This window comes from Megalops cyprinoides, chromosome 19 (assembly GCF_013368585.1).
Source record: "Megalops cyprinoides isolate fMegCyp1 chromosome 19, fMegCyp1.pri, whole genome shotgun sequence".
NCBI lineage: Eukaryota > Metazoa > Chordata > Actinopteri > Elopiformes > Megalopidae > Megalops > Megalops cyprinoides.
The window spans coordinates 22,459,075-22,486,607 of NC_050601.1; the positions used below are offsets into that span (position 1 = coordinate 22,459,075).

At 44.3% G+C, this 27,533-nt stretch overlaps 1 protein-coding gene across 1 annotated transcript; it reads left to right on the forward strand.

Moving 5' to 3' along the window:
* The first annotated feature begins 217 nt into the window (after positions 1 to 217).
* Positions 218 to 27,125, forward strand: LOC118794030 (germ cell-specific gene 1-like protein). The gene is made up of 5 exons (XM_036552158.1): positions 218 to 900; positions 11,157 to 11,204; positions 17,391 to 17,543; positions 22,119 to 22,230; positions 25,392 to 27,125. The coding sequence occupies exons 1-5, from the start codon at positions 612 to 614 to the stop codon at positions 25,699 to 25,701; spliced, it is 912 nt and encodes a 303-aa protein (XP_036408051.1). The 5' UTR covers positions 218 to 611; the 3' UTR covers positions 25,702 to 27,125.
* The last annotated feature ends 408 nt before the right edge of the window (positions 27,126 to 27,533 follow it).

Consider the following 27,533-nt stretch of genomic DNA (forward strand, 5'->3'; position numbering starts at 1 on the left):
CGCTTTATGTCTTGTGTTGTTTGATAGTGCAAGGCTATGCTTAGGTGGCGCTTGATAAACCCGCTATTACAATGTATTAGTGTGCTTGACTTTGACTGTGTGTGCGCGCGTGTGTGTTGTGAGGGTGTTCAAAGAAGACGAGCGAGAAAAGCGTCGCAAGGATGAGAGAGAGAGAGAGAGAGAGAGAGAGAGAGAGAGAGAGAGAGAGAATCGTGACTTTAATCCTTGGGTGGCAGGCTTGAGGGGGCGCTTACAGGCAGGCTGACTTCCTACGCTCCTGTTGGCTAGTTTTATAGCTCTCGGTGGAAGACTTAAAACTAAGTATTGGGAACATGCTGCCCTTAAGTTTGGATTGTTGCAAATTTTCCAGCCGAGTGTCACTGGCGTCCCATTCTCGGACCGTTAAACCGATATATCCAACGTCTTATCAATAGGCACTTTTATTCTGGATTTGATTTTTATAAAGCGTCGATGGTTACAGTAGGTAGCTGCTTATAATTTACGATTTTGAAACAGCATCGACGTTTTTTGTGTTGTTGCCTTTTTGTGTCCTTTTCAAATCCGTTCCAAGTGGCATATATGAACTCCATCAGACGCCACTCTCGCGGACAATGAAGACCACTCGAAAATGCCGAGCTCTGCTGTCCGTGGGTTTGAACCTGTTAGCCCTGCTGTTCTCCACCACGGCGTTTATAACGACGTACTGGTGCGAGGGCACCCAGCGGGTCCCGAAACCCAACTGCAGCAAGGACCGGCGGCACAACTGCATCGATTACGGGGTGAACGAGACCGACCAGAGCAAAGTTCACTACAGCTGGGAGACCGGAGACGACAGGTTCCTCTTCCGACATTTTCACACGGGCATCTGGTACTCCTGCGAAGAAAACATCAACGGCGCAGGTACGCATGAGACGTTTCAAATATTGTTAAACCCATCTAAAATTAATATTCGGTTGCGTTTATCTCAGCAAAGAGTTCTAGTTTGTGTTTGTTTGTTGTTCTCTCCATCATTGTAGAAAGTCTCAAACAAGCAGCGCATGCCAGTCTTAAAAATGTAAGGTATTGCTTGTCGTTTACTGAATATTTGAAGTTTAAAATTGTGTGTGTGGATCCTTTATTTTTAATATTTATGATGGAAGGAGTTAACACTGCCCTTAGCTAAAGAAGTTACCATCAAGTCCAGCTGAAGAACAAACTTTTAGTCTATTGGATAAACGTAATTACTTCATCGGTTTATTTCCAGTCTGTCTAGATCCTTTTCCATTACAGACACTGCTGGTCTTCGTGCCAGTATTGATTTGAGTCACACAGGTATATTTGTTAAATGAGACGTTAGTATACTTTGGTCTCTAAGGAGTGGTGTTTGCAGTCGTGTGTGTGGTGGGAGGGAGTGCAGGGAAGCGACAAGACACAGCGGCCACGTACATGCAGGGAGAGTGAGACTAAGGTGTTAATATGCAGCGTTAAATATTCCAGCCAACGGTCCAGATTCAAAATTTTGCCACTTGCACGTGCGTAATGTTTCAGACATGATCGCCATATCTTTAAAAAAAATCGAAGGATGGGAGGTAGAATCTTGAATACCAAAGTGGGGGAAAATCCTTTTTGCTCCCTTTAAACACTCAGGCTTTATTATGTACATACCTGTGTCTTTTTTGCTTCCTTGTTAAAAAAAAGCACCAAATTATTTGACAAAACACCCCAACTCCCCAAAAAATCCAAACAGGAAAAAACTGTTTGGTTGGGGGGGGGGGGGGGGGGGGGGGGGGGGGGGTTCTTTAGCTGATGACATATCAGCGCAACATGGGTCTGTGTAGTTTAGTGCTGGCCCCTTGCTCTCACAGGAAAAAAGGGAAAAGCTGCCTGGCATGAAATATTAGACAGCTGGGAGTGAGGTTATGATACAGTGGAAGGCATGCCAGAAAACTGAGGGCGGGGCTGTGTGCTTGGCAAGGTAAGTCCTGTCACATGGGCTTGGGATAGGACCATCTCCGGGTCTGACCATTGGTAGCATGTGAGCTTCCTCAGCATCAGCTCTCTGTGAACAGAAATGCATGAATGTCCTGATGTTCAAGTAGAGTAACTGCACTACATAATCCCATCATGCCTTGCAGGAGCCCTCTTGCAGTAGGGGTTGGGGGATGGTTTAAGTGTCAGAGCAATCGGTGAAAGTGTGTTTATAGAACTGGTGAAATCCATTGGACCCCTGAGTAATTCTGTCAGTACAGTGATAGAAAGTAAGACATTTATCCTCCAAATTTATGGGTGAGGGGCAGGATGGATGGGGGGTTGTGTTGACTAATACAAAGAGGAAGAAAGAATAGAACCGTTGTCATTTTCCATATCAGTTAGGTAGGAGAAGCGAGGGTAAATGCTACAGAGTGTTTCCTTGCTCCATTTTGCCAGTGCTAAGATCCAACTGCTTGTAAAATCCAACTGCTTGTAAGTGCAAGTTGTAATATAAATATTAAACATTTTAAACAAGACACGCCTGCTTTACACTGAGGGCCAATGGTTGACCTGTGGAGAAGCGCAATCCAAAAGGAACCCCTGGGTGGTTACTATGGTTACCTGGCAATGAAAATAACAAAGTGGTGAGTATCAACACACTCACACTGAGTTTCTCATTCACTTTAATGAGACTACAACTGCTTTTGCTGAACTCCAATTCCCAGGTTAATCTTTTACTACTATGGTCCGTCATTGCTCATATGGCAACCTAAATATTTGTTCAGAGGTCACATGACCATGCTGTCAAGGTGCTGGTGGATGAGCAGGATGTTTCAAAGAAGGGAAACTAGACATAAATCAACATGAGGAAATATCGGCCTTCTGTTGGAATAGTGACTTTGGAGATAAAGATGAGTAAACACAAGATAACAGTAAATCACCGTAAGGAACAACTCAGATGGCAATAGACCGAATGAACTTCAACAAAACAAAATGGTTAGCCACGGAAGGAGTGACATGAATGCACCATGTGTACACAGACAGGATTTAGCTGATTCTTTCTCTGATGCAAAACAATATTAAATCCCAACAATAAAAATCATACCCACCGAAAGCATTTCAGGGCTATCGATCTGATCCGTGTGCAATGTCCAAAGCCTGTGAACTGTAAAAAATTCGAAAATCATGACGCATACTTGTCCTTGAAAGTTGAGATACCGAAAGTTAACTTTAGCTCTGGGTGATTAGCTGTGTTCATGGAGTGCTGAACATGTTTTTTCTCCAATCACATTGACCACTTTTTCTCACCATGTGCTGCGTCTGAGCCAATCAGAGCTCAATGTTGTTTGTGTGTTGAATAAAACTACACACCCTGTCCCACAGCTACAAGTTGGCTGAGGTGGCTGCTGCAAAGTTTGCAGTGTGGGACTGTTAGAATACTCCTTCACACTGTCCATCAGTGCCTGCTGGTGGAACAGTGGACAACAGGCTTTCTACGCAAGAGAGCTTTTTCTATTTTCGTTCACAATAAAGTGATTAAAAAACTTCATGAGACATGCTGCTGCAGCTGAGGACACGAGACATGACGTAAGGTCCAGGGTCTCTGCAGAAGTGCAGTCGTAACACAGCTTAGGTCACGAGCCCGACATGCACAGCTGGGTAACACTTGCTGGAGGTTGACGGGGGTGGGGGGGTGCGGGAGAGAGGCCGCGATAATGAGGGTTACGTAATTCCGCTTGATGAGTTTTCCGTCAAAGCAGATGTCGCCACCCGCCTTCCGCCTGATTAATCAATAGCTTTACAACTAATGCGGCCCGAGGCGCGGCGGCCGAGCATCTGGGACTGCGCGGATGAAGGGACGTGTCTGCCGTCACGTGACGAGGAATGCACGGTTTCCCCTTGACTGCAGGCGAGTCGACAAATCTGAAACAGGCGGGGGACCCAGAAGGTAGTGGGGTATTTTGACGAGGAAACATAATGGGGAAAGTGTTTGGCTGAACATACAGTATACAGCATTTATAAATCAGGGCTGAAAGGCTGCGCATCTAGCTGAATGCTTTCCCTGGGCCTTCATTTTCAGTGATTTATTGACCGTCTTTAAGAATACTTAAAGAACTCCAAGTCGATGCACATGTTAAATGATAATTACACGCTTAACCGGCGGTAACGTTTCAGGGGTGCCTCTGGTGCTTTTTAAAAACCTTTAACAAGTACAAGCGGTACACAAGGGGAACTCTGACTTGGTCTGTGCTTCTGTGTGCCTCCTGGTGATTGATTATTGCAGTGCAGTACTGGACAGATGGCCAGATTGCTGCGTTTTACTCCTCTTCTTGTTGATTTTGGAGTACCTTTATTTCATTTAAAAGGGTACCCAGAGCTGAGCACTGTCAGCTCAGACCACTGTTTATTAAGTTTTATCTGTGCAGACAACACTGTAGGATAACTCATTCTAAACTTTCTGGACAAAAAATGCACATGCAATTGAAAATCCAAATGAGGGAAAGTGCTTGGTTAGACTTTAATCTCCAAGATCTCTGAAATGAAATCTGGCCAATTAAACTGGCCCCCAGAATTTCAAGCAGCAGAGTAAAGACCCTGAGAAAGAGCATAGTTGGAATAGTACACCGACACAGCTGAGGAGCAGTGGAGGGATTCCTCCCTCTTCCCCGTCGCGTGCGTTCGGCCCGTCTCTCGAGCGCAGCGCCTCCCGGAGACAGTGATCCCCACTCAGCCTGCTCGCGGAGCTGCGGCGGAGCGGGACACCCCTGCAGGGCTCGGCGGCGCATCACGGGACGCTCGTCTGCCCTTGTGGCTTTCTCTCTGACCTCGAAACTTGACGTAATTGGTCCACGTCGCCCACAGGAGCTTTGCGAGGCGCGGAATGAAATATGCATGCAGAAAAAAGGGAAGCTTTGAGTAATGACTCACCGTCGCACCACTCACAGTTTGCCCTTATGAAGAGGTAGTATACGTGCCTATAAGATAATATGTCAGATTCAAAATATATATAAGAAGTGCATTCTTAAAACAATATGTCAGAGATGGTACAGGGCATGTTCTAGGGTATATTAATTGACAATTCCATAAATGCCATTTTTTCTACATATTGGTAATGTAGTTCACATACATGGAATTTAAAAAAATATATGCATAACTCTCTACATGTGAAAGTACCAATAACTGAAAGTGAAATTGCCACATTGTGTGAGGCATGTAATGTCTATTTTAAAATGTTCTGTTCAGTGTGGATTTTGCTTTGACATTATTTTTTCTGTAAGGCTCGTGATTGTGCACATATACTGTCATACCTGTGGGCTTAGCGACTGGTTTTGACAAGCAGGCGAATAATGGGAGAGAGCTGCTGCCATAAGCCGCTTAAACACCCTGGCTGAGCGTCGTGAGGCAGTGGGCCTTGTAAAGAGCACCATTTCGCAGTTTGGTCTTTGAACAGACGTAGTGCGCTCATTCACCACATGCACCCTGGATGCCAGCTGCTACAGTGCGAGCTCTTGAGAAACGGGGAGTAGGTACGGAGTCGGAGGTCGCAGCAGGAATGGTGCGGTACCCTGCCGTGGCTACGAACACAGAGGCAGCCTAATGAGCCCGACTGCAGATTGCCATTTCACCTGCCCGACTTCTCCTGCCAACCGAAATGGGGCCGTTTCGCCCTCACCCTGGGGGCCCACATTCAGGTCTGACTTAATGACTGTACAGCACTGTACAGAAAGATATGCAGTATAGCCACAGAGATATCAGGAGAACCTTTATTAAAGATTGAAGCCCAAATCTCCTTAATTCCCTGTAATTTACTTTTAATAGAGCTGGAGGAGGGGTAGGAGCTGCCATGTGGACATTCCTACCCAAGTGAGGTTGCTGTTAAGGGTTAATACTCCATATTCATATGGAAGAATTCTATACACACACACACTGATCTTACACGAATTAATAGGTGGTACAAGCTGGTGCGTAGTTGCTGCCCTGGTATTGCAAGTTGCTCCTTCTCCACAGGACCATGTGTCTTCTTGTTTTCCATTCTCTGCATGGATGAGAGCAGATGCAATAACGCAAAGTGGTGCAGAATTCGAAGACGGCGCCATCCTCAGTGCAGCATGGCAGGAGCCATTGAGCGATGTGATTGGTCACGGTATACGCAATGGGCAGACATGCGAACCCCAAAACCTATAAACCGGTGTGAAAGAACAGCAAATCACATCAGTGTGGGTGTAGACATGCCTGGGTAGAGTTAATGATGAGAGTGCTTGCAGGGGCGAGCACAGCAGGACCGAGCAGAAAGATCACAATCTTTTTTTTTTTTCCCCTAAGGACACAAGGTTTTCATTTGCAGACTGGACAGCACTCTGCCCTAAATCATTAAGTGCATTCCAACTCTGGACCACCGAATTCCAGCAGTCAAGGGCTGCAATCCACTAGGCTTCGCTCCTCTGTGTAAATCACTCGCACTCAGAACCAGGGGTGGAAGCTGAATCGGTTCAGTGAACATAATGACCGTATCGGCTGTTCAGACCCCTGGTGGGGGGGAAATGAAACCCACCATGACTCTCCAGGACCAGGACCGAGTGCCCCAAAACCAGAGATAACCCTGCTTAGCCAGACCCAGCATTATTATTACTGTCATCGTGCTTCCATACCAGAAGCGTGCCGCTCTGGCAGATTCGTGGTGGGTCAGTGGGTTGGACTATGACGTATCAATGGATTTCTACCCAAGGGGGGATTATACATAGTGAAGGTGTGACAGATATTGGATGAATGTGCGAGATCGAACGCACAGCATCTTGGGTGAAGGCAGAGTCCTATAGCCTGGGTTCAACCTCCACCGTGTCATCAGCTGATGATGACCGGGAGCCCACAGCGGCGGAACAAACTGGCTTCGTCCTGGCAGGGATAGTGGTTGATCGGCCAGGGTTTCCCTGTCTCACCGCTGTCAAACGCCCTGTGAATCATGACACACCTGTAAGTTGCATGCGTGAAGTCTGAGGAGTAGTGCCTGTCCTCCAGTGGGGACCCGCCGCGCTGTGGCGTGCTGTGTGACAGCCGCTGGCTGAACGCGAGAGCATGGGAGAATTGCACTCGTCTTGCCTCAGTGCTCCTGTAGGAGTGCAGAAGTTGTCACTGGTGTGACAACATAATATACAAGTACTAATTCCAAGCAGGGTTTCATCAACAGAGGAAAGCATCAAAAAAGAAACAGAAATTGGCAAACAGTGCAAGAGAAATCAAACCAACCTATGGGTCTGCACAGCAACAACAAAGGCACCATACACTATAATGAAATGTGGCTTTGTGCTGAATAAAACCCAGCAGAACTCATCATTTGTTGTTACAAAACACGAATGCATAGGTGTATGTTGCGAAAGCAGCAAGCACGGAGAGGGGAATATATTACTGGGCAGCAGTCTATCCCCCTGTAATTCACAACCGCTAAACAGCACTCCCCGAGTGTCTGAAACTGCCGTCTCCGGTACTAGATAATAAAAGTGCTGGGCCTAAGACATCATTCATTACCACAGCAATAGCCCTGCTAAACAACCCCCCAGGTAGCTGAATTCGTGCGAGGGGTCCAAATTAGAAGCCAGTGTTTGTTAATGGGGACTGGGAAGAAATAAGGGAGTTAATTACTCTAGATTAATTAAAACCTTTCACTATGTGCTGATTAGAAGCCTGTCCACATGTCTCTGCCTTTTACCTGCAAAACGAGGTGAATGGAAAATGGTGTAAATGAGTGTGTGTTTTTGTTCTGCTTTTGTTTATCCCTGAAAAACATTATTGTGTATATTGGAGTGGAAAGGTTATACTGATACAATGTTATGTCTGCCATACTCTGTATTGTGTCATTTTGTCCTGTGGGTGAATTTTCCCTTAAGGACAATAAAAAATTTCTTTTCTCTCTCTTACTAGTATTTGGAATGTCTCTTACTATCAATACATATATAGTGAAAGATAAAATCAATATTTTGGTATATTTTACAACATTTTACAACGTTAATTGTTGTCACTTTAAAAATGTTTTGCATGCACCGTACAGTCTTGAGGTCTAATTATGTATGGTCGCAACATGAATCAAACTTTGAAATGCGATTTTCCCCAAAGTTGGTGACAGTGGACCATGAATATTAATAAACTGTTTCATTTGCATGTCCACGAGCGAAAAAAATGTCAACCCAAAAGTTTCTTAATTACATTTAGCATCCACCTTTTGCCATTACAAATTTCCCAGTCCTCTGGGGATAGAGCTGATGGTAGCTGTGTGTCTCTTTGTGTGTAATTGGAGGGCCTACTTTAACAAAAACCACCACTGAGACTCTATGGACACTTTATCTGGAAAGAGAAGGGGATTAAACAAGCAGGGGGAAGCTATATCCACTGAAAGGGCAGGCCACATCCCCAGGGTGAGCTCACTGTACAATCCTCAGGAACAAATTGATTTAGAACAAAGGAAGGAAAGAAAAAAAAAATGCTTAATTCATGTACTGAAAGCGAATACAGCCATTCGGCCCTCTTATCAGTCCTGTCTTCTATCGGTAGATCTTAAATGTTTCATTTGTGTTCATATTCCACCATGCTTTGCTTTTCCCTTTGTGAAATCATTGGCCTCCTGGATGGTTTTGAGGCATTAGTTTTTTCCTCAGTCTTTCCATGGTATACTGCAGCAGTCCAGAGCATGGATTGTAGTTTCACCAGCCATAGCTGTAACACACTGATGTGCAGAGCGGTTTTCTAGGGTCGTCCGCAGGCTTTCCATTCAAAAGCTATAAGGGAAAAACACGGTCCAATTTGCGCCACGTTTTTCAAACCAGCTCCCTCTGAAAACTTGTTACCCTCATGGTTTGAGCTGACTTTGTTCCGGGAGCGGTTACTAATGGAACAATGTCACAAATGGACCTGTCTGCATTGTGACACGCTCTGAGCCGTGGGAGGGTGCCACGCTCAGCGCGCGGCGGCCCGCGGCGTTCCTGCGGATCGGATCCGTGTGTTAGCGGAGGGTCACAGCGTGACGGAGACGTGAGGCGGCGCACCCTGGGTCCGTCCGTCCCCCGGCCCAGGGTGCGGACAGCTGCCGTGCCTCCATATAGTTTTGTGAGACTTTAACTGGAATGGATTTCTCAGTATATCCACAGGATTTCCATCATGCCATTGGAAGTGGATTTATTTTCTCACATGTAATTGTGTGTTTGAAAAGGTAAACCTTTTTTGCCCACTCAGGCAGCCACTGCACAGTGTCATTCTAGTACCCACCTCCCACTTACCAGAATGCATTTCTACTTTAGTTTGACCCCACAGCGAAGTGGAAACCTACTTTACATGCAAGGCATGAGAAGATTACAGTTTTCATCTACACTCCCAGTTTGACAGAGCAGCTTCTGTCAAAGGCGATCATCTTAAAAACAGCACCTCCGCTGCAGATCTCATTCTGCTGGAAACAGCAGTATGAAAACATTATGGATGCAGAGGAGAAGAAGCTGGGGGATAGTGGTGAGGAGATGGGCTTGGAGGTCAGGGTGCTCCCATTGGTTTTGTGGACTGTACAGTACTTGGTGGTCTGACTGGTGTGTAGTAACAGAGTCTCTGCAGAAATTAATTCTTACTTTCCCCAGCCCACCAAACCAGCTAGCAGGAAAGCTAGAACCATACCCTCCTGAGATACACACTGGTGGACATAAAGTTATTAAAAACAAAATAGGCCCCAAATCTCGTTATTTTTAATTGGGACCAAAGGAGGTCTTGAATCAGAAATGCCTTTTTAATGAAACATGGAAATTTGAATCTTTTGAATAATTACATACCTGGGAATACTTTCTTGCCCCAAAAATGAAAGAAAATCAATGTGTTATTTTTGAAGAGCAGCAATGTATAGTATATTTTAGATATATTATTTGACTGACAGCAAAGAATCTTTAAAGCTGTATTTTTTCTGCACTACTTCCAGTAATTTAAATAGGTAGATATGGATAGAAAACTTTTATTCCTTATACTAGCGTATACAACCTTCACCTTATACTAGCTGCTCTGCTAATATGTCACATGGACCATAAGAACCCCCCCTCACAACAATAGTGTGGAATATCTGATTTAAAAATATGTTAAAAGTCGCTGGATCTGAATGCAAATGACCTTATTTGTTTTTATTATTTCTGTGGCAGACGGTTTTATCCAGAGGGAAGGTTATCGTAGGACGATACATTAAATACTCGAAACACGAGGAGCCCCTGATAGGCTTAGTAAGTGAAGGGCTTGTTTTGGGTGCAGGGTGAGCCCTATGGCCAGGTTCAAAACAATGACCAAAAGTGACTGGAAGCCCACAACCAAACACACTGATTTCATTCTACCAGGAAGAGGGGTGGCCAGGGTCCCCTTGTCACACCACTCTCCTGTGACTTGTCAGGTGCTTGCAAGTTGCTTGAATGCCATTGACGGAGCTGCACCTGTCCTCCAGTCGGTGGCCACTTCACTGTAGTGTGCTGTGGGATTTAAAGTTGTGCTGGTGTGTGTGTGTATCAGAGGATTGCATTCACCCATTCTTGTGAGAGAAGCCTAAAGTAGCACTGCTGGCGATCATAGAAACAGTTGGATGAAAAAGGGACAGAAATGCAAAAAAAATTGCCTGCACATAATATAACAAGATACAGTATATTAAATACATAAACCACTTGATATTGACATTAAATATACTGTATCTCACAGGATAATACAAGATGTATGGAATATGTCTCCATAACTCTCTTCACCCGAACATCTTTGTTGTTAATTAAATGCATGGTGTCGTAACCTAGCACTGTGCTAACGCTCCCCTCATGTATTTATCACCCACGAACAGCAAAAGGACCTGAGATCCACACCTGCCACATCATTCTCCCACTGTTCAACCATCCATCCTGCCTCCACATATGCACCCCCGAGGACACGAACAGACCCTACCCCCTCCCTCGCCATGCTGTGCCAGACTGACCATCCCTGACACGAGACATGTCGGCTCCTGCCTATGTAACGATGCATCACTTGCTACATATTTCGAGGAGTTCATCTCAATCGGCTTTTGCGAGCAGCGAGGGAGTAATCCCTCACTGTTCCGCGTTCAGCACCTGGGAACACTGCCCTGCAAAGCACCCCTCGACAGTCTGTTCAGATAATTGATTGACCGACAGATGCGCCCTCCTGCTTAACTCTGTGGTCACCTTGTGTCTTCCCAGGTGAAAAATGCCGGAGCTTTATCGACCTGGCCCCAGCGTCTGAGAGGGGTGAGTGATGACCTTTGTGCCGTTCTTGAAATTTCGAACCTGCCGTTCAAGGACCAACATGGCTCTTTCTGTGTGTAGTGGGCAGGGGGGCGGGGAGGGGGTAGCCGGCAGGTGCTCTAAAATGTTGAAAGTCTATTCCACTTTGGGAGGGAATGTAGGTCAAGATCTTCTTGCTCTGTCAAAAACTGATTTTTGAATTTTTCTTCCGGGACACATTGTGTTATCTCTTTCTCTGTCATTATGATGTCACTTTTCATGTTTTCACTTTTCCCATAATCCCGTGTCACCTGGGCTTGTTTGCAACGCAAGTTTTTGTTTGGTAATAGCAATAATGTCATAGTAATAATAATAATGTCAAGGATGCTAAGTGAGGGTGCTAAGTCACCCAGACTAGTTCACATTTAACATACGACCTTGAAGAAGGCTCAGCAGGAACTCATTTTAGAATAACGTGCCTTCAGTGTCTTTTTAGAATAATTATCTTTTTCAGCTGTTTTCAGACTTGTTTTGTCCCAGACTGGAAACTGATATTTTGGAAAGAGAGGTTGACTTTTACATATCATCTTACTTTGTGCTGAAATGTGTTGTTTTCTATTTTTGACTTCATTGCGGCAAAAACACAAATGAGCCAATCAGGTGAAAAGGGAGGAATTCAATCACATCAAGTGCATTTTCACATCACATCTATCCTGTACATCAGTATGGAGGAGATGCTACTGCTAGCCATAATTTTAGCAAAACATAAACCTATTTTAGTATCAGCCTTGAAGTGGATTAATTTCTTTCAGCAAAATTCCTCCCTCCTAAGGCAGCAATACCCTTGTGTCAGAACACATGTTGACTCTCACTCAGTGTTAACATAACTTTACTCATGCTGGACTGGGGTATCTGCTAAAAACAGGTAAAATACTATGGTATAAGTAATGCATACCGAATGTCTTTAAATTATATGAAATTTAGGAAACAGCAGAGAGGGGTTTTATTTTATTCTACTGGATGCCTTGCCATCAGGAGTCATTGAATTTTTTTTCTGACAGTAACTTGCAGCAGAGGGCCAGAATCCATATTTTTGTACAGGGTTGTATGAAAACACAAATTCTGTGGCTTAAAGTCTCACACTTACGTGTATACAATGAAGGACTGAATTTTTTGTCACTGAATGTTCATGCTGCCTAATGATAACGATAAGGAAGCATTTCTGAATTGTTGTATGGGGCTTCTCTGCTGTAAATAGAGATGGCCAGAGGGGCAGTTGTTCATATTGTGGGGGAAATGGAGGCCTCTGTTGGCTGAGTGAGTCTGAGGCGTGGTGGACACTGTTGTTCATCGAGGTTCAGCATGAACGCTCTCCTCCAAAGACTAGGTGCTCTGGCAGCATCCTTCACTCAAAGAACTGTGGTTTCCCTGACAACCACTGTGCTCTGTTTTTGTTCAGGCAAGTCTGTGCTCAGATGTGTTGTTTTCCATTATCTTCATCATCATCATTATCAATATTGTCTCCACCATCATCATTTTTATTATCATCGTCATTATTGTCATCACCCGGTAATTAATGTATGCTATATCCAGTGATAAATCAATGACCTTGCCCACTGATAACATCAGTAAGACTGTATCATATTGATCCATGCAGACCAAAACTCCAATAGTGCTTGTATACCCAACTTGTACATTGCACATTGACTCGGAGTCGGAGAAGTGAATTTGGAGTCATTCGAACCCACGTTGATAGACTGCTGCATGCAACTATGCTGGTGTCACCAGTCTGCTTAGCAGACATCCTTATCCAGTACTAGAAATGTTATCGCTGACACTGCCTGAAGCTGTTCAGATTAAGCACCGTGCTCAGGGGTGTAGCAGCAGTGCTTCATATCAGGTTCAAACCTGCAACTCTTCCTGACTGCTGCTCCTTGGTGAGACAGTGCATAGAAACTGCAGGTAGAAACATGGAAACAAGGAGGATGCCATTGACCTTAACAGACAGAACACCCCAGAATACCACAGAACAGTTGTGTGTGAATCATCGGCAGTAAAACCAAGGAATACTAAGTAAGTGGCCAGGAGAATGTCCACAGTAGTTAGGGGTCAGACATAGCTGTCTGCTGAAAAAGTGCACATGCTGGCATGATATCCTGAGTTCTGAAAACATCTTGTCTCCTGCCTTCCTTAAAGGAGATGCTGATGGAAGAAAATCTTCTGTGTGCAGTTTTTTGTGACGCCCGAGTTGTATGCAAATCCTGAATTGTCTTTCTCAAGCACACAAAAAACCATGCTTGTCTTTAATGCGGTTACATTTCCTTTGTCATGACAGACACAGGAAAATCATGGCTTGTGTGTTTTCCAGTCCTTGTCCTTCGAAATTAACCACAGAACACATGAAGAATACGTGAAGAGCTGAGGCGTTTTTATTCTCTTCTTGGGAACAAATTGAATTGCATCAAGGTCCAATTAATACCAACTTCTTTCTGCACTGTTCCAATGCCAGCATCTCGGCATAAGTAATTTTACTGAACAAAGAGAAACTGTAAGCAGCAGGAAGGGTAAAAAAAAAAACTGCACTCAATTGAAAATGTTTTGAAAGCATTGCCAGTTTCACCCACTGCACTTGTTAGAGTTTAATATAGGATTGAATCCCACCCGTAAGTGGGCAGCTTGCCAATGGCACCATTCAACCTGCATCCAAGTAATGAAATGAAGGTTTTTCAACAGCATTTCAGAGCTGTGTTTCCAATCAGCAGGATATAGACTTTACTGAAAATGCTTATTTAAGATGTGGAAGCTGTTGAATCACCATGGTTATTTACCAAAATTAAGTTTCCTCAAAGCCAACAAGCGCTTAATCTTCTGACTGCTTTACATTAAAAATAGACGTTAAGCCACACCGAAGCCACACAGAAGGTTTCATGATCATTAGGGGACACAGGGTGTCCAGGTCTAATGTAGAATATGAAGAATACAGGAAAATAAGTGCATTACAACCTGTAAAACCCAGCCAACAAAAATACAGTGCAAAGCCATCCAAAAACTCTAGTCTCCACGTATAATAGAAATAATAATAAATTATTCAAGAGATACAGCATTTATTTATTTACTTATTTATTCATTCATGTCCTTCCCCCGCGAATCCAGGGAAACATGGCCAGTTCCCAAGTTGGTCAACAACTATGCCATTTGCCACAAAGCTGCCGATATTCTACAATGATAATCTTCAGAATGACCTAACGTATGACCGGCCCAACATGTGATTTACATCTGCCAGCTGCCCCACCCCCGCCTGCCCAGGCAGGGGGTGTGTGCGCGGCTCGGTGAGGAATCCCAGGGGGGGAACACAAGGGGAGGGGGAAAGTAAGTCCTAGATTTATAGTGAGAGCAGCTGGGAGCAGGGAGGATGAATGGGTTCAGGTCCTCTATCTCAGCACTGCAGCTTTTTAAATTTATTGGATTCACTCTTAAGGAAAATCGGGAGCAGAAGGAACATATTTCTCCCAGCTAGCTACAGTGCACGGGACGTACCGCCAGCGAGCTCCGCCGCTCTGTTCTTTTGGCCATGCTTATGCGACTCAGGATGACGGAGTGGCGATATGCTGCAAGCATGCTGGCGTCACCATGTTAGCGTGAAGTAAGCTGAACCTCCCCACAGTGGCAGGTCAACATGTTAGCGTGAAGTAAGCTGAACCTCCCCACAGTGGCAGGTCAACATGTTAGCCTGAAGTAAGCTGAACCTCCCCACAGTGGCAGGTCAACATGTTAGCCTGAAGTAAGCTGAACCTCCCCACAGTGGCAGGTCAACATGTTAGCCTGAAGTAAGCTGAACCTCCCCACAGTGGCAGGTCAACATGTTAGCGTGCAGTCAGCTGAACTTCCCAGTGTGTGTGGCTCGTCACACGGAGGCCAAGAGCAAAGTAACATTTGTGCTTAAATCAAACGGTGCCAGAGCTGTAATGAAGTGCCAGTGTTTCTTTCTAACTGCCATTCATGTCGCATCTGTCATTTGCTGTTACATTCCTGCCCATGGAGTCAGCAAGGACAGGACACTTTGGAGGCAGGGATGCCAGAGTGCAGGTGTTAGCTGGAGCTCCGCACAGAGACGCGGGGTCCTGTCTGTGCTGAATAAATGAGCTCCTTGTTGCCAGCACAAGGGCAGCCTGCTTCTTTCTTTTGAATTTTGTATGGGTCCATTGGATGGCCTGTGACCCCTCAGCACTCCTCTCATTGAAGATCTGTTCTCTCCCAGCTCGCACAATGGTCTTCTGACACATTCACTGCGTGCCCTGAGCATCCCGTCAAATGTGTGCCAAATGCCCAAATCTGTAACGGCCTGAGGGCGTGCAGGAAAACATATTAACTTCATGCAGTCATTAGCTGCTGTCTGCTTCACACCCCTCCTCCATGCTGATGAGACCCCTGTGCAGATTGGTATTCAGTGGATCCAGTTCTTTAGAAAACACACCCAGACAATGTTCACTATCCCGATAAGGAAGTTCCTATAAAAATAGGAACCAAGGATAACATTTTGCCTATCAGATGCCCTCGTGTCAGGAGACTTACACAGCTCACATTTTAACTTGCCATCCTCTCCTACAGCTCGGTGTTTGCTGAGGCGGATCAGCTTCACCCGCTTACAGGTTACATAGCAGTGCCCCCGCTGGGAGTTGAACCTGCAATCTCTGGTCGGCTCCTTAGCTGTGCTACACTGCCACCCCTATTGCCATCAGCCACACAGCTGTGAGGGTTTCCTGTACATACAGACAGGTCAATAACTGAGATGGAAGTGTGTGGACGGTGTGTGCGTGAATGCTCTGATCGTACTGGAGCTGTCCCTCACCAACCTGGGAGCTGTCCCTGGTGCTTAACTGGTTCATTCAGGTCGCTCGGAGCAGTTTGCTCGTGAGTTCTATCCACCGTTAAGTACATTGTTTACTTCTTGCCCACAACAGCATTGATTTTTTTTCCCCCGGATCAAAGGCCAGCACGGGACATCGATTGAAGATGCCGACTCTATATTGCTGTTTATTCTTCTCTTTCCTCCTCTCTCTCTCGACCCCCTCGGCGGGCGCTCGCGGCGGTTCAGTAAATAAAAGCGGCTGATCACACGGAGAGATGCGACCTGCTGCTCCGTGCCCTGTCTGTGGCGTTGCGCCTGTGTGCAGCCCGCACGGCAGTCACTCGATGGCTCTATCTGAGCCCGATAATCAGGAGGGAGGCGGCGGCTCCTGCCTTCACAGACGTGACACTTATTTCAACGTGAAGATTAAACCTGTGCAGATTTATCAGGGAAGTTTTGTTATTCGATTTGACACTGCTTTGCCCCCATGACCTTCTATAGTTAGCTATATGATAGAGGCTCCAGGTATCGCTGTCCCTGGGCTGAATCCTTGGTCTACATGATGCTAATATAAACCTGATGAAAAATCATTGAAAAAGTATAGTGTAGTGTCCTAAATGTGGATTTTGGTAGCATTTTTGAATATTTCTCCCTTTGAATATAATCTTTTACCTAAAATTTTGGTTATTTTTGGCTCTTTTTTCTGTTTACTACCCAGGTCGCCTTCAGTTCTGCATAATCCAAAATACATTTCACATCCGAGTCAGAATGCGTGAGATGCTGTGTCCTTAACACAGCAATGCAATAGGAGAAAACCTGGTGTTCAGAATTTATTTGGAAAAAATAAAAGGCCCGTTGGGTGGTCCTAAAAGAAGTCCAACCCAGGGAAAGTGTTTATTTTTACATCAGTCATTCTTGTCAGATCCATGGACTCAGTACACACTACAGTACAGTTCGTCCAAGTAAACACTTTCCCTAGGCTGCATTTAAATCACCTAATCACCTCTTGCAACTCGTTAGCTAATTTCAAGCTTGAATTACATACTGTGTGTAGCCCACAGTGTTAAATGATACCTTGTATGCATCATGTAAAATGATATGTAGCAGGTAATGTATAGGGTGTTAAATAATGTTGTGCACATTGTGTAAAATGATGAGTGATATGTATAGTGTAGGATGTTAAATGATGTTGTGTGTCTAGTGTAAAATGATATGTAGTATTGTGATATGTAGTGAATGCTGCTGAATGATATGCTGTAAGTATAGAGTTAAATGATCATAAATTGAAGCACATGTCTGAAGTGGCGGTGAATCAGGCGCAGAGCGGCGTTGCTAATGGCTGCGGCTGTGACGTTCCGCAGGTGTCCTTTGGCTGTCAGTGGTGTCGGAGGTGCTATACATCATGCTCCTGGTGGTTGGCTTCAGTCTGATGTGTCTGGAGCTCTTTCACTCTAGCAACGTGATCGATGGACTCAAGCTGAACGCCTTCGCCGCCGTTTTCACCGTGCTCTCAGGTACAAGCCCTCCTCGACCCCCTCCCCTTGCCCCCCCCAGCCCTCTCATCAACTCCCCGCCCTCCCCAGTACGCCCCCAACCCCCTCATCAAATCTGTCCATCCCCTCACCTCCCCCCTGCAACTCCCACACACCCCCCCACCCGCATGTCAGGAAAGACATTTCTTCTGTCACGGTTCAGGTGTGCACATGTCAGGATTCACACACGAGCATTTTCCCCCCTCTCGGGTGTAGAGGGGGGTAATAAAATCGTGGAGAGCGTGGGCTAGAATCCAGCCCGCCGTGCCCGCGCCGTGAGAGAGAGGGCGTACCTGTTCGAGCGGCCGACGAGCGCTTTGAAAGATGGCAGGCCATTCCGTCTTGTTTATTTATTTATTTATTTATTTATTTACTTGGCAGTTTCTCTTGGTGCCAAGGTTATCCGAAGGTTGACACATAGATCGGCGTTCTTCAGAAAAAAAAAAGAAAAAACCCCACAGCCTTGGACGTGAGCAATTGTAAAACTACCAGGCGCAAAGGAAATAAATCAGAGAAGTAACACATCAGTCCTGTACCTCTGCCACTCCCAGCCGAAGCCAGCGAGGGATTGGAACGTACCTCTACCTCGATGGGAATCAAAATGTACACTTATCAATTGTGATATAAAATAGTGCTAAACCAACAGATTTATAAGAAATTTCTTTTCTTTTTTTTTGAATTCTGAAATTTTAGTTTGTAAGACAAAGCTCCCCTGAGGTGGCCTGGGGTCAGTTTTTCTCTATATGTACAATATTTCAGACATAATACATAATTGGTTCTGCTTTTCCAAAATCTCAGGCCCACACCATGCGTAGTGTAATTGACATCTGTCAAGGGGCGCTTCTTTCTTCTGCTCCATAGTGAAAAAAATAAGTAAAAAAATAAAAAGACTGATAAAAAATAATTCACAAAATATATAGTAAATCAATTATTTCATGCATTTAAAAAGAAGAACAAATGCAAGATTTTGTTTTAGAGGGAGGTCCTAGGCAAAGTGACAGTGAGTGGTAAAGAAACCAACGGGAATGAAACGGTGTCTTTTTTTAGTGCGGCGGGAGCGCAGAGCGGTCAGCACGTCCGCCGCATTCCTCATCTGCTGCAGCGGGCAATGCTTTGCGAATCCCAGTTGCCAGCGAGCCAGAGCAGCTGCTGTTTTCAGCTGTGAGATTATCTGATTGGTCTGCGGCCTCACAGCACTGTTCTTTTAGTCCGGTAACGCCGCATAATTCCAGCGCCAGCGTTCATCGGCCTCACAGATCTTCCTCTCTCTCTCTCCATCTCTCTCTTTTTTTCCCTCTCACTTTCTTTTCTCTCTCATTTTCTGTGTCTCTCTCCTCTCTCTGTCTCCCTCTTGTCTCTCTCTCTCTCTATCTCCTCTCTCTCGCTCTATGTCAGAAGGCTGACTGAAGATGGAGGCATCCAGACTAAAAGCAGTTGGGCTCTTTTCCTAACTTTAAGCAACTATTTTAAGTCTACTGCTACTTTTTTTGGATGCTTAAGCATCGTTGGAGTTTTGGCGGTCACTGACTGTGTGAGAATGAAAAAGTATTACTGCTTGCTTAAATGTATTGCTCAGAATCAAGGCCAAAGTGCCACAGTGTATGGATTGTATGCCCACCCCGAAAGAATGCACTCATAAAGACCTGAGCGGAAACCCGAAGCAGAATCTCTCGCACTGTCCTTGGGGCGTGCTTCAAGGACCTTCCATCTTTTCCTTTATCAAAGAAACAGGTGTATGCATCGCTTCTGTCTTCAAAAATAATAAAATGCTATGAGGGGAAAACGCAGCCTTCTCACCCAGAGAAACACATTACCGTGAGGAAAGCTTGTCCTGCAGTAGCTGACGTTCTGAGCCTTCAAATGCAGTTGGACAGCGCTTACTGAGAGCATCTCTTATTCCGTGGATTACAGCGATTATTCAGCATTTACAAGTTGCTGCATGGTATTAGTGACATGAACGTGCGCTTTTATGTAATAGTGGACAAAGCCTCGATCACAGTTAATTCCACTGAGTCCAAGCCCCCCCCAACCCCCCTACACACACACACATATGCGCACACACACTCTCGTCACACATAAGGCCACACGAGTACAAATTACAGAGCGGATCTGATGTAATCATGAGGAAATGAGAATCAGACAGGATGTTTGGGCTGAACGTGAGGGCAGAGGAGAAGAAACGGCGAGGCGTGCTTATGTGCAGAGCGGTCAAATCGGACATGGGGAAGAAGGAGCTTACAGCGCAATAATAGTAATCGTCCCTCCGTTAGCCTTTGGGCTCTAACAGGCTGGGAGCTATTTGTCTGCACAAGCAAACAGGCATTTTCTTTCTTTCCTGGAAGCTGCCCACGTGGCGCAGAGAATCTGGGGCTAATTCGCCGGACTTATTTTCGAAAGCGGCAAGTTCTCGTGGTGTTTATCCTCTGAGCTACATCTCTGCTTTTTTTTTTTTTTTTTTTACTTTTTACCACATTAAGTATCCGCATGCGTATTAGAAATGAGTGCTTTCCTGCCAGCATTCAGCTGACAGTTAGTTTGTTATTGAGGACCTATAAATGGTGGCTTGCTGTCGACGCCGCTTATCTTTCCAAATACATAAAAAAAGAAAAATCCGCTGTGCTGCCAATGTTTCGCTCCGATTTAATGTTTGTTTACTTTGTGTAGAATCTTTTCCATTTCGACTGCCTCCAGTTATCACGGCAGAGGTTGCGGGAAACCACAAGGCTCATGTGGCTGAACTGGCTGTGAAACTATGGTCCGGAATATGAACTATGGTCAGGAACACATCCAGAGATAGTGTTGGATTAACGTGGCAAATACTAGTTGAATGAGTCAAAACTGATAAAAATTTCTGAAAATTAAATTGGAAAAATTTGAAAAAAAAAACAGTTCAGAAAGTGAAACTGTTTATACCTCGAGCCAACAGTAGCATTTACCATATTTGGTGTGGTTGGGTGTGGCCAAGGACCTGAAGCCATGACCTGTAGCTTGTACATGTCTACAGGCAAATGTGGTGAGAATGAGGAAATTCTGCCCAATAGCATTTAGTGAAAAACACATTTGACCCAGGTAGGCATGACTTGTCATAACCATAGAATGGTGAAAAGTATGTCACCCACACTGCTAGATACACGTCTATGACCTAGTCTGGTAGCACCAGCACTGTGTAAGGGGCTGACCCATGTTCAGTCACATGTGGTCAGCTGTGTCCTGTATGTACCACCTTTCATGGGACTTCACTACATGAACTGTCGCTCTGGATAAGAGCATCCACCTGATGAACGAATCTAAATGTAAGCACAGGCACTATGAGCATGTTCCCCTCTCACAAGTATAGCGGTTCTGTCAAAACAACTAAGCATTTTCATAAGCTGATGTAACCTGCCTCACACATCCCCCGGAGAAAAGGATGCTTCCAGTTTGATCTAACGCCACGTCACCAGAGAATATTTCAGATGCCAGCTCATGTCCCCGAGGCCTTGCGGGGTCTCTCTCATCGAAGGCTGGCATATGAGGCGTCCAAACCTCCCGGCCCCCGGGCAGCGCTGCGGAGACGGTAGCACCCAAATCGAAAGAGGTAGAGAGGCGCGCCGCCCCTCCGCCTTCCATTTCGCATTCATGACTTCACCCCGCACGCCCCCCTGGGCGATATCGATCGAGGCCCGAGAACTGAAAAATTCGCCGCTTGTCAAGGGGGCCCCGCTCACTTGTTCTCCCTCCCTCTCTCATTCTCTCATTCTGTCTCCCTTTCTTTGCCTCAAACTTTCAAATCAGTGGAAGGGAGTGAAAGTCATTTAGGAATGGGCACGTCTTTATGGCAGGGAGAGTGAGGCGTCGCTCGCCCAGGCTACACCTGCGTGATGGAAGGCGACAACTTGGACGGGATGCAAGATAGTTCAATTAGATCCGCCATTAAAAAGCTATTTGGAGAGATTTATGAGATACATTTACTTCCTGACGGGATCATATTCCTAATTTAATTAAAAGACCAAAAAAAGGGAAGGGGCCACACGCGTTAACTATGCCCCATCAAATCATTTCTTCCCTGAACATAATGCGCTAACGCAGGGAACTGCTTCGGTCCTTGCAGGATTACAGACCCGGGAGAGGAGTTTAGAGCAACGTAAGAGAGCCTTACGAAAACGTAGGGTTTTGCGGCAAAGCCTGCGGGTTAAAGATGATTTATCATCAGAAAAGATAATAAGCATATGGGGATTTAATGTAAAGTGCAGCTCTACAGAGTGTTAATTGAGAGAGTTGTAGAGTTTTTTAGAATTCATACCCATTACAGCGCTGCCTGTGGGGCATAACTTTGACAGATATTGAATGTTTTTTTTTCTGATGAAGAATATAAACATACAAATCAAAGTCATGTTACAGAATTCTGTTTGATTCACATTCTATCTGGTAAATGTGGACTACATAAAGAGACATAGTGCATGCATTAATGAAACTATGGACGGTTTGTACAACATTGCTTAAAATCAGACAGCTATTCTGTGTTTGTGTGTGTGTGTGTTTGTGTGTGTGTGTGTGTGTGTGTGTGTTGATTTGCAGGACTCCTGGGGATGGTGGCTCACATGATGTACACACAGGTGTTCCAGATCACAGTCAGCCTGGGCCCAGAGGACTGGAGGCCTCACACATGGGACTACGGCTGGTCCTTCTGGTCAGTGCTCCAGGGGCATCCTTTTAGGGACAACTGAGGTGGTTTTCTAAAACTGTAAACCAGCAGAATGTGGTTGGACTGCCTAAGTGTTTACAGACATTCTCACAAGAGCCATCTACTTGGTGTACATTTGGTCCCTCCAACCATACTGTAACCCATCTCCAGTGTTTAGTCTTTTTGCAGAGATATTGAACTTAAACACAACCCAATTTTCCTCTAAGAAGACTTTACATTTTTTGTACCAATGTAGACAATGGCATGAGTTTGGTGCTGGCTTAATAAAATAGCATTACAAAATAAAATAAAACAACAAATTTGCTTCTTAAAGTTAAGGAGCAAAGATCATTGCAGTCAAGCTGAATGTGGTTCAGTTAAATCTTAAGTGTGTAAAGTTTTAGTGAGCTATGTAAGCAATTTCAGCAAGTCAAGTGTTGATAGCTCTTCAGGGAATTATGCTAGGTGTCCTTTAAATGGCTCTCAGTCTTTGATTGTCAAAGCTGTGCAGCCCTGGGCAGCAGTCACTCAAAAGTGGATTCCCTCTGAAGCAGCTAAAACCAAACAGAGGGCACTGGGTTGGGGAATATCGAATAAACTCTGACCTGCTTTGAAGCAGTTAGCTTTCCTTAATTTACCTTATTTGCAGAGCATCAACTTCATAGCATAACATGATGTTGGATGAATACATTTGTAGAAGAAAGACTATTTGCAACCTCTAGGACCAATGTAGAAGATGTGTCAAATGAATTAAGGGGACCAAGCCACTCAAATAACTCTCCTTACATTCATGAAGTCTATCATAGATTTCTTTCTCTCATTCACTAGTGTGATGAATTGTTTGGAGTCTTTTGAAAAGAAAATTCAGTGCTGGATGGGTTTCCATGGTGATGAGCTCAAAGGTGAACATCAACACCATATTGTCAAAGTATTTAAAGTATTTGAGATGAATAAAGAAGGCGCTGTGAATTTACAACACAGCAGCTGTGAAAAGCCCCCCCCCCCCCCTTCATTTTTTGTCTTGTGCAGAACAGTATCTCCAAGGTAAAATCTGTGAATAAAAGCGAGTGTGTTTTTTTGCGAGGGTAGGCTTCTGTGGCTCATTAAGGTCAAAGCTTAGTGGAGCTTTAGTTTCATACCTACAGCTTAGCTGCTCAAAGAAAACAGTAACACAGATTCCTCCTGTCCTCCTGTGAAGACAACAGTGTAGTAGTATATATGAATATATTAATTTTTTACTAAACAACTACTGTTTTGCCTTGAAATAAAAAGATAAGCTACCACAGAGCTGTCAGAAAGTAAAAAAAAAAACATTAACAGGAATGTGACATGCCTGAAATTTGAACACAAGATTTTAATTTTATTGTGGAATGTCCTTTTTCATATTATATTTTGAAATATGTGTTGTCACTATGTTTTTTCAATTGTTGTTAAAATACATAAATTACATAAATTAAGTTACATAAATTAATTTAAATAATATGCATTTGTAGTATGTACACAAGTTACTTTTTCATGAGGAAAGTTAAACTTCAGAACACACACTTTCCTGAAGAAAACACAGTACTTATGCATTCACACTTATGCATAAATAAAAATGCAAGCTTGCATTAAACATGTGTCACTGTGGGTTGTTCGTTATTTTAATAATTGGGTTGTTCATGTTTTAAGTATTTTTACTTTCCCTCACTAACACTACCACTACATAAAAACGCTGTGAAGATGGTGAAAATGACATGCCAAACATGGCAGTTAATGGGTTTACTATTTTTCATGTGATCATGTCAGTGTGCAGTTATGTGAAATTTGAAAACAATAATGGAGTACACTGATAATTAGTAAACTGAGCAATAAAATAAGGAAATATAAAGTCCAGATGGGATATAATGTTTTCAATCCTCAAGTATTTGTTTCCTTTACAAGAAAATGTACAGAAAAGAAAAGTATCGATAGAACTTGGTTTAATTCAAAATAATTACATCAAAAAGCTGATGTTCCCGTCCAAAAATGCAAGTGCTGTCAAAACCTTGGTCCTAATGCCCAATGAATATGATTTTTTTTTCGATGTGGCGAAAATGTTCCGTAATATATGCAAAAGGAAATGAAGCCTTGTTTAAACCATAAAGTGCACATTTTGTAGCAGTGTTTATGTGAACTTTTGAGGTGCAAGGAAAAGGGGATGGAGGAAATGCATTTTGTTCTGACAGCCTTGAAAGTGCCATTTACACTGGCTGCGTTACACCAGCTGTTCTACCGGCATCCATTAATCCCAGCCAAAATGGCTTCATTTCTCCCCCGCCATATGGCCAATTGCTTCTTCCCTGCTATGCTTTTAAAGATCTGAGGAAAACCTTCAAATGAACTAGCCCCTTGTTAGAGCCTACGCTTCAGTTTTAAGAGCTAATTTGCTTCCACAGGGTCGGCAGCTTCTTGGGGTGGATTTTCGTAGTTGCTAAAAGGTACAGGGGGGGGGGCGGATTTTGCTGGAGTAAAACCGTGGGAAGGTGTTTGGTTGGCCATACTAAGCATCTATAAATAAAGTTTGCTTACACTGTCTTGGTGAATTTCTTGAGTTCATCTAAAAACTTTCTCAAGGGCACATATTCAATTACTTCTGGACCTTTCTGAGAAAACAAATCATTTAATGCCAGCCTGTTATTAGGTGTGCATGGTGATTGTGCGATTGATGACTTTTCAGTGTAGGAGATTAAGGTTTTAAGAAATCCCAACACAATCAGGATCATCTAAATGTAGATCCATCTGGAATGTTGTAGTGATTTATTGCACCAGAGACCATTAAACAGGAGACGGTCAGCTCTGTGTTCCTACCGTACTCTGTGCTTCTGTAATTAGAAAGATCTGGCTTGTAACAGAACGTTCCAATGCTGTCTGCACTGGTCTGATAGCCACTGATGTTCAGTCTTTGGTCACACCCCTTCATGAATGTTCATAAAAAACAGCTAATCAAAATACTTTTATCCTCAACAAGAGGTGAATTTCCGAAGCAGAATGTCTTGTGAATGCCCGTGATGGTCCTTTCTAATCTGTGAATTGTTCTTATTGAGAATTTTTTGCTCTTGAACAGAGACTTCTATTTCAGAAAGTCCTGGTGATAAGGAACTGTACCCAGGTAATGACCCAGAATTCTCTCCCCCACCCTTCCTCAGCATGGCCTGGGGCTCGTTCACCTGCTGCATGGCCGCCTCGGTCACCACCCTCAACTCCTACACAAAGACTGTCATCGAGTTCCGGCACAAGCGGAAGCTGTTCGAGCAGGGCCTCCGCGAGGAGCAGACCTTCTTGGACCAGGAGGCCTTCCACTACTTCCGGGACCGCTCGGTGCAGTCCGTCTCCGGCTCGGTTGACACCTTCCCGGTCCAGGGCCAGGGCGGCGGCAGGGGCAAGGTGCGGGGGCCGTCAGCGGCTTCTGTGGACCTGGGGGACAGCCCCGACTCCCTGGGAGAGGAGCAATGCTGAAACGCCCGCACCCAGGGACTGGCCCGTCCCACACTGGGAGGACTCTTTACAAAGGACCATGGGAAGGATTCGAGTGGCTGTTCCGCTTTTTCAGAGCAGAGGTGGCCCTCCTTTCAGAAGTATTTTTTAGGGGAGGGGTGGAGGTGGGGTGAGGGTAAAAAGTACTAAAATGTATATTTGAACAGTAATGGGTGGTGACAGTTTGAACACATTCTGCAGGGCTCACAAATATATTGGGTTTGTTAGGCATCTAAGCAGTGCACAGGTGAGATTTCAGTTGGGTTCGGAAAGCAAGGGTATCTCCAGACTCAACGGGAAGTGGGGGGTGGAGGTACATATTTTTGACAGTAAACTTTATCACTGCCATTTAAAGAAATGCAGACTGTGTAGGTAAGGGAGGGGGGAACACATGACAGAACTAGTACAGTGATTATACCTTAACTCCGAGTGATCAGATTCAGCAAGCGTTACATCATGAATCACACAAAACAAAATGTTTGCTTATTTCAGTGGCTTCAGAACTCAGGCCAATATCAGAGCGTTCACAATGGCATAACACTAGCCTGAGTTTGTACACTCGGAGTTAAAGAAAAAGTACCACGAGGGTTAGGCTGGAGGCTCCCTCAGAAGGAAACGGCTTATGCAAATCTCAGCTCATTTTAGATTCTGCTTGTTAGTGTCTGTGGTTGTTTTTGACTCTTAAGCTGGATTCTTATATACATATGGTCAGTGGCAAAATGTGTATTGGTCATTTGTAATTCCTGAAACACTCAAAGATGTATGTGTACATACACAATAACAAAGTATTCCTTATTTGAATGTATACATTTATCTTTTATGCACTGTATTATTGTCTTTTTTATATCTATAACAAACATATTTGTACAAATTGAACATTATTATTATTAATAATTTATTTGGCAGACACTGTTATCCATAGTGACATACAGAACATCAGAAATGGCAGTGCAGAACTCAGCTAGCGAATAAGTAAGTACAGCAGATCCCACAGTGTAACATCACCTTAGGCAACATGGAGCCGTTTTATCCAATTATCCAATGCAAAGTTACCACAGAAACAAAGCAGCTAACAAGGCGAAGTTTCAATCCGCGGCTGAAGTTGCATATTAGGTGTACTATTTCAAATGTAGCACGAAGACTGAAACTTGTGGCAATTTTCAGTCTCTGATGCATTATTGAAAGGCAGAAATACAGAACTGAAGCGGCTTTGTAACTGTGAGTGTCTAGGCGATGTTGAACCTTCACTGCGTGGGAACAGAACCATGTGGACTGCTCTGTTTACCATCTCAACGCGACAAAGGAACGGCGTAAGAATTTATTTACTCATGTTTTAGATTCATATTTGTGCAGAATCTGTTATGATATTGTATTAAAATAGCTAAATAAACACCTGGAGTTTCAAATACTCAGATGGAGGTTTAATCGTAATGTATTTAGTCATTTGCCATGTTGTATTTCTTTTCATTGTGACAGTTACCACTTACTAGTAAGTCTGTGCACTTGACTCTATCAGGTATTCCATATTTCCCTTTACACAAATGTTGGTTTTTATGGTTTGAAGCCCTGTTTTGGAATATTATACTCATCTCTCCCTGACAACCACTATACTTATAAAGGAATGCCAGGGCATAGCAACTGCAATCCTGGTGACAATCTTATGGCTAGTTTTCACCCAGAGCAGTATGGTGAGCAGCACTTGCCAACATGCCCACTCTCATCCCTGGCAGAACAAAGCCAGTCTCTCCAAGTCATCGTGGGCTGATGACATGGCTGGCCTCGAACAGGGGCCGTAGAGGTCATGTGCTCAAAAT